At 39.3% G+C, this 10,792-nt stretch overlaps 2 protein-coding genes across 2 annotated transcripts; both read right to left on the reverse strand.

The window, feature by feature from the left end:
* Nucleotides 1–1,017: 1,017 nt before the first annotated feature.
* Nucleotides 1,018–1,953, reverse strand: LOC118651207 (olfactory receptor 6C6-like). The gene has a single exon (XM_036300133.1). The coding sequence runs from the start codon at nucleotides 1,951–1,953 to the stop codon at nucleotides 1,018–1,020; it is 936 nt and encodes a 311-aa protein (XP_036156026.1).
* A 7,345-nt stretch (nucleotides 1,954–9,298) lies between these two features.
* Nucleotides 9,299–10,255, reverse strand: LOC118651206 (olfactory receptor 6C6-like). Its single transcript, XM_036300132.1, has one exon. The coding sequence runs from the start codon at nucleotides 10,253–10,255 to the stop codon at nucleotides 9,299–9,301; it is 957 nt and encodes a 318-aa protein (XP_036156025.1).
* Between the last annotated feature and the right edge of the window lie 537 nt (nucleotides 10,256–10,792).

The following is a 10,792-nucleotide window of genomic DNA, read 5'->3' on the forward strand; positions in this document are numbered from 1 at the left end:
CTCTCAAATAACTCATTTAGTTTAAAACATTAGCCTTCTTCCTGACTCCAACATCTAAAAAATTCATTCTCAATGCAGTTACCAAAACAATCTTTCTAAAATAAAAATATGATTACATAATCTTAGATTAGAAAAGAAAACTCTCATATAAACCCCCTGCCCGAGAATCACCTATAGTCCATGTTTCTAAACTGTACTCTAGATAAATTGAAAATATATTTTAGGGATGATAACATGGAGACTTTACATTAAAATAATCTGATCAGGTAGGTGACTCTTATTCACTTCAAGTTTTCAGGTCTGTAGACCTACCAAATAAAGTCCTAGTACATGTTAGGACATACAAGCTTTTTATTATTTGAAGCCTGCCTCTTTTTTCTTACCTATTAAATACTGTCTTAACTGAGTCAACCTTTTTCCCCAAGGGCAGTTAACATTTATTGAGAATTCTGCCTAGGCCAGATGCAAATCTAGAATCACTTTATACATACTTTGTCATTTCATTTTCAAAATAACTTTATAAAATAAGAATTACTATTATGATATCTACTTTATAACTGGAGAGACTTAGCAACAAAAATTTTGAGAAACGTGGCCAGGTGCACATATATGTCTGGATTTAAACCCTAGCTGACCTGCTGGAAAATCTGCACTCTGAATTATCAGGCTTGTGCTAGTTGCCAGTGATCTATGAAGTACTGCCTAGACAAGTCTGGTGCTGGTGCATGGGATTATATTCCTGTCTATGAAATGTCTTATGATTAATATGTAAATGAAGTAGTTTTGAGGAGACCACTACCATGTCTTATAGAGTAAATAAAATATAATATTTGTGTTGATAACTTGAAGAGCTGACTTTTACTCTAGCACAGAAAGGAATGCTAATCATAGAGGGCAATAGGAAGGAAAAGGTGCTTTGTGCTAAATGGTTAAAATGTTATGAGAGGGCTAACTCACTGAAGGACAGATTAAGTAAACTTGTAAAATTTTTATTTACCCTTTTCTCCAAATTTTCCCTCATTTTTTGAATAAAAAGGAAATCTTTTGGAGTGTATCCTTGAAGGCTTGTTTCACTTGCTGGTTCCTTAGGGTGTAAATGAAAGGATTTAATAAAGGGGCAACTGAGGTATAGATAACAGCTACACCTTTGGATAAAGTCACTCTTTCCTTTGCTGATGGCTTCATGTAAATAAAGATACAGCTACCATAAGTAAGGGAGACTACAATCATATGAGAAGAACAAGTGGAAAAAGCCTTTGTTCTTTTCTGGGCAGAGGGGATGCTTAGAATGGTTTTGATAATATATGCATAGGAAAGAATCACTAACAGCAATGTGACCAGGAGTGTCACAACAGCTGAGACAAAGGAAAGTAATTCTAGGACACCAGTGTCTGTGCAAGAAATCTGCAGCAGAGGGGACATGTCACATATGAAATGATCAATGACTTTGGAAGCACAGAATTCCAGTTTCAGTCCCAGGACCAATGGTGGAAAGGTAATCAGAAATCCAGCTGCCCATGAACTGAATACAAGTTGGTAGCACACTTTGTTGCTCATAATAACCAGGTAATGTAGGGGTTTGCAGATTGCTACATAACGATCATAAGACATGGCAGCCAGTAAGTAAAATTCTGTAACTCCCAATAAGAGGAAAAAGAATAACTGAGATGCACAACTATTGTAAGAAATAATTTTGTTTTTAGTCACTATGGTCATCAGGAATCTGGGGATACAGATTGTTGTCAATGAAACCTCCAAGAAGGAAAAATTTCGCAGAAAAAAATACATAGGAGTCTTGAGACGGGAATCCAGTAAGGTAAGGAGGATTATGGATAAGTTCCCCATCACACTAAACATATAGTTTAGAAAGAGAAATATAAAAATCACAATTTGCAGTTGAGGGTCATCAGTAAGTCCCAGGAGAATGAACTCTATGCTTGACTGATTATTCATTTCAGATTTGAATCCTATTAAATAGACATAGAAAAACAGCTACAAAAGTGGAAAAAACAGGAATTTAAGAAAACTACAGACGTCAAAAAAAATATTCAGAAATGTAAACAAGTTTAAAAGGTTGATTCAATTTGACAAGAGAGATGATATAGAAAATTATAGCATAGATAACCTAAGCAGCCTCTAATTGGCTGTTCCATTTAAACCAGTTACCTGCTTACAATGCTACTTCTTTTCCCCATTTGAACTTGAAAAATAATTTAAATTTTAGCTAATCATTTTCAGATGAGTTTAATTTTTTTAAATGTTCTAAATAGAGAAAATGCGAGCGTTATTTGACATGTACTCTCTGGGCATATCTCATAAATTGTTGGAAAAGTGCAGTACTCTAAACAGCTATATCAGTGTCAATTTGCAATGTTTATTCAAAATTCCTCACTTCATTAAAAACACTCCTTAATATTTGGAACCTATAGAAATAATAAAGTTACATATCCTCTACATGATTGAAATATTACAATATCTACTAATTACTTTGTCCCAATGTGGTTCTTTTCCATTGTTCCTTTATCTAATTTCATGTAATTATGCTTTTTCTGTAATTTCAAATGTATCATTCTTCTCATCAGTTGCATTTAACCAGGAGGCTTTGACTATTCAATCTATATTAAAATAGAAAAATATATAATAATTCAAAAGTTAGTAGACATTACTTTACTCATACTTATAGAATTGCTTTCATATATGATCAAGATAATTACTCCAAATTATAAGTGGCTTACCTTGGTAGTGTATATTGATATAATTCTCTCATGGAAATATGGTAAAATCAAGAGTCAAAATAAATTGAATATCTCTCTCTTATAATATTACAAAATATTCAATCATTTCAAGAGGAAATTTAATTTCAATGCTTTTCTGGAGAAGAATTTGAAACAGACAATGCAATCTAAAAATTATATACATTTGCTAATACCTTCCACCTTCATTCACACTCATCAAAATCACAGGACCCAGACATTATAGATAATTCCATTAGAATCTTCTTTTATGCCAAATAAGATTCTTTTTTTGTTTTTATCTTATATATTTAAATTTTTAAAAATCCCCATAAAAATTCTAAATGAAAAGGTGATGCTCTAGGTGTTCTGAGAAATATCTCAAATGAAAGGAACCCAAATAGGTAATAAAGAATTATTGCTTCCAATTGAACACCAATAAAAGCCACAGTTTTATCATTTTGCTTATAAAATACACCAAGGGATTAATTGAAATAAAAAGAGGGAAGAAAAAGAAATGCCCTCTGGAGACTGGTGTCAGGATATACCAATTATGAAAAAAAGAGAGATAGAAAACAAAGAAAGAAGGAAATAAAAACCACTGTGAATTGCTTTAACTATAAAACTGAAGAACATTATCCCAAAAGAGAACGAGAAATAATTTAAACTCTATACTTAATGCAAACACGAATTTCAGGATTTCCACTGGGACAATATGGCCAATTCTATTGGTAAGAAAATTTACCCTAAAAAGAGCCTCTCTCATTTCCATTAGTCTATGTTTTAGGATTGCATTAACTTGGTTGTGACCCACCCCCAAAATTGGGGTAAAGGGAGGCAGGACTTAAATGTTTCCCTGTTTCCTCATTATTTTTGAAACAATATAAAACATAAAGAAAAATAACAACAAATACACAATGAGGATCTTTTATTCTTGAACTATTTGGTGCTCCATCTGCTACTCAATACAGTAGCATGTATTTATGACAAAAGGAATATTCTACCAGATAAGCAGAATGCAATCATCATTACCAAAACATTAGCATACACTATTAACATGTAATTCTCCATTTAAGTTTCACCAATTGTCTAAAATTTTTCTTTATAGTAGAAAGAATACAGTTTAGAATTACATTTTATGTAATTGTCATATTTTTAGTGTCTTTTAATTCGGACTAGTCTTTCCTTAACTTTCAAGAATGTTGTTGAAAATTATTTTACAGAAATTATATATATGTCCCTCAATTTTGGTCTGAAGTTTCTGCATGATTATATTCAATTCATTAATTTTTGATAGGATTCTCACAGAAGTAATGATGTCTTCTCATGAAATCCCATCAAGGATCACACAATTTCATTTTTTTCCTCATTATTGATGTTTTCTTTTATTTCTTGGTTAACATGACTATTACAGAATTGTCTACCATAAAGCTACATTTGTATCTTTGTAATTAATAAGTACTTTGTATACATACTTTTAATTCTATATCAATATTTCAATCTTTGTAAAACATCAGCTTTATAGATTACTTTATATCAGTATAGACTCATGGTTTCCATTTTTATTCATTATTTACTTCTTAATTTCCGCAGATTTAGCCAGTGTAGGTCCCTTCAAGATTGGTCCCTTTTCCTTTTGATACAATTCATCAAATTTTGAGGACTTCTTTATTTCCTGGCATCACAAAGTGCTTCAGGCTCATCTTGTCCCTTTTCTGTATCAACTTTGGTATCAGCCATTTCTTCAAGGAATCCTGGTTTTCATAGTGAAAAGTTATTTTAAAACCCAGATCTAGGAGCTGCATGCACTCATTGTTACTGGGAACAACATATTCAGGCCCTCACAGTGGACAGATTCACACACACACACACACATACACACACACACACACACACACATATAGATATATATATATATATAAAAGCCTAAGTGACCATTATGGTGGAATGACTGGAACAAATGGAATGACTGGTTGGTATGACACATTGAGCAGGCAGACAGGCGAATGGTTAGGGGCAAGCAGTCCTGGATTATGAGAGGGATGTCCGACTGCTGGTTTAGGCCCGAGGGATCCCAAATTATGAAAGGGCACAAGTCAGGCTGAGGGACCCTCCCCACCGTGAATGAATTTCATGCACCAGGCCTCTAGTAGATAGACAATAGAGATAGATACACACATACACATATATGTATACAAATGCATATACACTGAGCGGCCAGATTCTTATGACCACCTGACGTTTGTAGGCAAATTAGCTATAATTTTGCCCTGAAGTTGCTAGAGGGCCAGACCATTATAAATGGGGAAGCAGATTGTTTACCATGACAGTAGAAGTGATTTTTTTCTGAAGATATGGGTAAACAATGCGATTTAACAGCCTTTGAACATGGGATATATTTGAATGTGAGTGGCCAGATTATTATGACCACCCCATTGGCTCACCTTTTGCCTTCAATACTGCAGTGATTCTTCTTGACATTGACTCCATGAGATGTTGAAAGGTGATGCAAGGAATCTGACACCATGCTTGATGAATAGCATTGTCCAGTCCTGTGAGATTTGATGGTTGTGGAACCAGCTGCCTGATGGCTCTTTTAACTTCATCTCACAAATGCTCAATTGGATTGAGATCTGGTGATTGTGGGGACCACCTAAGCAAGGTAAAGTCTCCCTCATGTTCTTGAAACCATTCCTGCACAATACAAGCACCATGGCATGGTGCATTGTCTTGTTGAAAGAAGCCATCTCCATTGGGATACGCCATCAACATGATAGGATGAACTTGATCAGCAAAGATACTTACGTAGGTATGTTGTGCTATTCAGACATTGTTCCACACAAATTAAAGGGCCCAAATCTTTCCAGGAAAACATGCCCTAGACCAGGGGTGGGCAAACTTTTTGACTCGAGGGCCACAATGAGTTCTTAAACTGGACCGGAGGGCCAGAACAAAAGCATGGATGGAGTGTTTGTGTGAACTAATATAAATTCAAAGTAAACATCATTACATAAAAGGGTACGGTCTTTTTTTCTTTTAGTTTTATTCATTTCAAATGGGCCGCATCCGGCCCGTGGGCCGTAGTTTGCCCACTGCTGCCCTAGACCATAACACTGCCCCCACCAGCTTGAAGGGTTGTACTCATCATGTGGGGTGCATGCTTTCATTCTGTTTCCTCCAAATTCTCACTCTGCCATCTGCATGATGCAACTGGAAATGTGATTCATCAGACCACATGATTTTTTTCCAATGCTCGACTGTCCAATCCTTGTGTTCCTGTGCAAATTGGAGACATTTTATCTTGGTAACTGCAGACAGCAAAGGTGTTCAAACAGGCCTTTGGCTTCCATATCCCATGCAATGTAGTGTATGGCTAATTTGCCTACAAATGTCAGGTGGTCATAAGAATCTGGCCATTTAGATTATAGTATACTAGTGGCCTGGTGCATGAAATTCCTGCATGGGGGAAGGGGTGTTCCTCAGCCCGGCCTGCACCCTCTCCAATCTGGGGCCCCTCGAAGGATGTCCTACTGCCGGTTTACAGGGATCAGGCCTAAACTGGCAATCAGACATCCCTCTCGCAATCCGGGACTGCTGGCTCCTAACCGCTTGCCTGCCTGCCTGCCTGATTGCCCCTAACCACTCTGCCTGCCAACCTGATCACCCCCAACTGCCCCCCATGCCAGTGTACTCACCCCTAACTGCCTCCCCTGCCAACCTGCTTGCCCCTAACTGCCCCCCTGCTGGCCTACTCACTCCAAACTGTGCCCCCTGCTGTTCTGATCACCCCCAACTGACCCCCACTGATGGCCTGCTTGCCCCAAACTGGCCCCCCTGCTGGTCTGCTTACTCCAATGGCCCCGCCCCCCCACCAGCCTGATCACCCACAACTGCCCTCCCCTCTTGGCCTCTAACTGCCTCTGCCTCGGCCCTGCCACCATGGCTTTGTCCAGAAGAAAGTCCAGAAGGTCTCCTGGAAGGTCTCCCAGTCTAATTAGCGTATTACCCCTTTATTAGTATAGATAGTGGCCTGGAGCATAGGTGGGGGCCGGCTGGTTTGCCCTGAAGGGTGTCCCGGATCAGGGTGGGGGTTCCCTTGGGGTGTGGGCCGGCCTGGGCAATGGGCCTGTGGTGGTTTGAAGGCTAGACATGCCCCCATGGGGTGAGGGTCCCCGCTGGGGTGGTGTGGCCAGCCTGGGTGAGGGGCTAAGGGCTGTTTTCAAGCTGGCCACATCCCCTTCCGGGTGGGGGTCCCCGCTGGGGTGCTTGGCCAACCTGGGTGAGGGGCTGATGGCTGTTTGCAGGCTGGCCACAGCCCCCAACGACCCAACCTCCCAGCCCCTCCTCTTTTTTTTTTTTTTTAGCACCTCCTTGAGCTAAGGGAAGCAGGTATCTGGGATTTATTTGTCTTCTATAATTGAAACTTTGTAGCCTTGAGCAGAGCCCAAGGCTGGCCAGGGTGGGCAGGAAGCTTGGCTTCCTCCATCACTGGGGGCAACCCAAGCCTCCTGCTCACTCCAGCTCTGTGGTCACCGCCATCTTGGTTGGGTTAATTTGCATACTCGTTCCTGATTGGCTGGGTGTGACTTGTGGGTGTAGCGGAGTGACACCAATTTTCATGTTTCTCTTTTATTAGTGTAGATGGCCTGTTTCTAGGGAGAGAAAGCAGGACGTTGCTACATGACATCATTACCTGGCACCCACAGCCACCATTTCTGAGCAGGGCTGGGCTGTGGGCAGCATTTTGTGCCATGGGTTCTTGGAAGCTTCGGCTGCAATTGGTGGGCTGTCACTCTGGGGTGGTGGTGGAGCCTGTGTCCCACTTTGGGGAAGTCGAGTGATGCTTTGTGGGTGCCAGGTCCACGGTGCTGTTTGTGCTCATTACGGCAGCTCGTGCTTTGAGAGTCTGCCCCTTAGTGGTGAGTGAACATCAGAGCAACCAGTCGGAAGGTGGGAAGGGATACTTAGCATATTTGCCTTTTATATATATAGACTAAAGGTCCAGTGCACGAAATTTGTGAACGGGGCGGAGGGTGGGTTCCCTCAGCCAGGCCTGCACCCTCTCCAATCTGAGACCCCTCAGGGGATGTCCAGCTGCCGGTTTAGGCCCAATAAACTGGCAGTTGGTCATCCCCCTCACAATCCGGGACTGCTGGCTCCCAACTGCTCACCTGCCTGCCTGCCTGCCTGATTGCCCCTAACCTCTTCTGCCTGCCAGCCTGATCAGCGCCTAACTGCTCCCCTGCCAGATCGATTGGCCCCAACTGCCCTCTCCTGCAGGCCCTGTAACACCCAACTGCCCTCCCCTGCTGGCCTGGTTGCCCCTAACTGCCCTCCCCTGCTGGCCTGGTTGCCCCTAACTGCCCTCCCCTGCTGGCCTGATCACCCACAACTTCCCTCCCCTGCAGGCCCTGTCGCCCCCAACGTCCCTCCCCTGCAAGCCATCTTGTGGCAGCCATCTTTTGACCACATGGGGGCAGCCATCTTGTGCAAGGGTGTGATGGTCAATTTGAATATTATCTCTTTATTATATAGGATATTTATTAAATTTTATAAAATTGATACAAACAGAATGGGAAGGAACTTAGCATATTTGCCTTATATATAAATGTATATTTATTAAATTTTATTAAACTGATACAAACAGACTGGATCTGGCATTTTTAATTTACAAATAGTTTAAAATATATAAAAGATCCCCAACCCCTTATATAAATAAATTATACCTATATTTCTTTTATGGGTTACTATCATTTGTAGACCTAATACTGTAATACAAAATAAGCCGTTTAAATTTATATACAGATATATATATATATTGATTTTAGAGCAGAAGGGAGAGAAATAGAAACACCAGTGATGAAAGAGAATCACTGATGGGCTGCCTCCTACATGCCCCACACCTAGGATCAAGCCAGCAACCAGGGCACGTACCTTAACAGGGAATTGAACCATGACCTCCTGGTTCATAGGTCGATGCTCAACTACTGAGCCATGCTGGCCAGGCCACATAAGCAACTTTAAGCAAGGCTTGGAGATCAATTATTTATACTCTAAACAATAATAATGTCACAAATACTGTATGCTTAATCATTGTAACTCTCCAGTTGAAATTGTTAGAATCTCAGTTCCTTTTCTCATTTTATAGCTCTGATTACTGAACCCTTGAGCCTTTCCTTCCTTTATTCATCTTTCAAGTTTCAGCATAACTGATAATTTTTTGAAAGGCTACCTTGATCTTTAAAATTATTTAATTTCTCTCTTTTTTCATCACAATAGCAATTATTACATGCTGTAATAATTATCAGATTTTGAGTTTTCACTCACATTTTAGCTGAGAAAACACTTAAGAGCACATGCAATGCTTAGCAATTAGCACACACGTGTTGAAATAATTAACCATGTATATCTAGCAAGTTTTAGTTTTTGAAAGCATTCAGTACATAAAAGTATCATTTAGGGGCAGAGATATTTCTAGTCAAAGATGAAATTTAATATTCTGAGTTGAAGAAAACAGTTTACTATTAAAGAGTTTTCAATTTTTCCATTCATGTTTCAACAACATATTACTTACACCCCAATTTTGTCTCATTGTTTTCAAAGTAACAAAACCTTTGAAGCATATCCTTGAGAGCTTCTTTCACCTGCTGGTTCCTTAGAGTGTAAATGAAGGGGTTTAGTAAGGGAGCAACAGAGGTATTGAGCACAGCTACGCCTTTAGTTAAAGACACCCGTTCCCTTGCTGAAGGTTTCATGTACATAAAGATGCAACTCCCATAAGTAATAGAGACAACAACCATGTGTGAGGAACAGGTGGAAAAGGCCTTTTTTCGCTGTTGAACAGAAGGGAATTTTAGAATGGTTTTGATGATGTACACGTAGGAGAGGACCACTAACAACAAAGTGATGACAAGTGTCACCACAGCTAAGACAAAGGCCATCAATTCTATGAAATGCGTATCTGTACAAGAGATCTGCAATAAGGGAGAAGTGTCACAGAGGAAGTGATCAATCGTTTTGGAGGCACAGAAATCCAGCTTGAGTCCCAAGACCAAAGGGGGAAATATGATTAGGAATCCAGATATCCAAGAGCTGAGTACAAGCTGACAGCACACTTTGCTGTTCATAATGATGGGGTAGTGCAGCGGTTTGCAGATGGCAACATAGCGGTCATAGGACATGGCAGCCAGAAGGTAAAATTCTGTAACTCCTAATAAAATGAAAAAGAACAATTGAGTTGCACAAGCACTGTAGGAAATTATTTTGTCCCCAGTCAGAATGCTTATTAAGAATCGTGGAATGCAGACGGTTGTGAATGAAATCTCTAAGAAGGAGAAATTTCGGAGGAAGAAATACATTGGAGTCTTGAGACGGGGATCCAGCATGGTGAGGAGGATGATAATTAAGTTCCCCGTCAGACTCAAGATGTAGTTGAAAAATAGAAACAGGAAAATCACAATTTGCAACAAAGGGTCATCTGTCAGTCCAAGCAAAATGAACTCTATTTCCGTTGAGTTGTTCATTTCTTTATTTTTCCTATCAACCCAGAGAAAACAAAATTTAAATTACAAGTGAGAAAATAGTTTTCTTTATTCTCAGCCATAAAATGTTCCACATTCAGAAACTTATCTATATGCAAATATTTTCATCCATCTATTTTGAGTTTATCAAAATGAACATGTCCTCTAATGTCAGTCATCTTTACAGAAATTCTGAATTTTTTCCCATTGGGTAGGTTGAGCTAAGTCTAACTTATCACTTAATAGGGGACTTATCATTCAAATTTTAGCTCTACCATTTGGTGTTGATCTATCTTCCAAAGGCTTTACCCTAATAGACTATTTAAATAGATTATATTTTCTATTTTCTAAAGTTTACAAATATTTTAAGTAATTTTATTCCTTTTATTCATCACCAAATTCCATTTCATATATCCTTTCTTAAATTTTAAAAAATAATTTTATTTCAATTTTTTAAATTCCACTGCTTGCTTGCTCATTCATTTATTTTATCCATGGCTTTTGATTGAACACCTAGAAAATTCCTGGTAAATCATTAAC

This window comes from Myotis myotis, unplaced genomic scaffold (assembly GCF_014108235.1).
Source record: "Myotis myotis isolate mMyoMyo1 unplaced genomic scaffold, mMyoMyo1.p scaffold_m19_p_3, whole genome shotgun sequence".
Taxonomy (NCBI): domain Eukaryota; kingdom Metazoa; phylum Chordata; class Mammalia; order Chiroptera; family Vespertilionidae; genus Myotis; species Myotis myotis.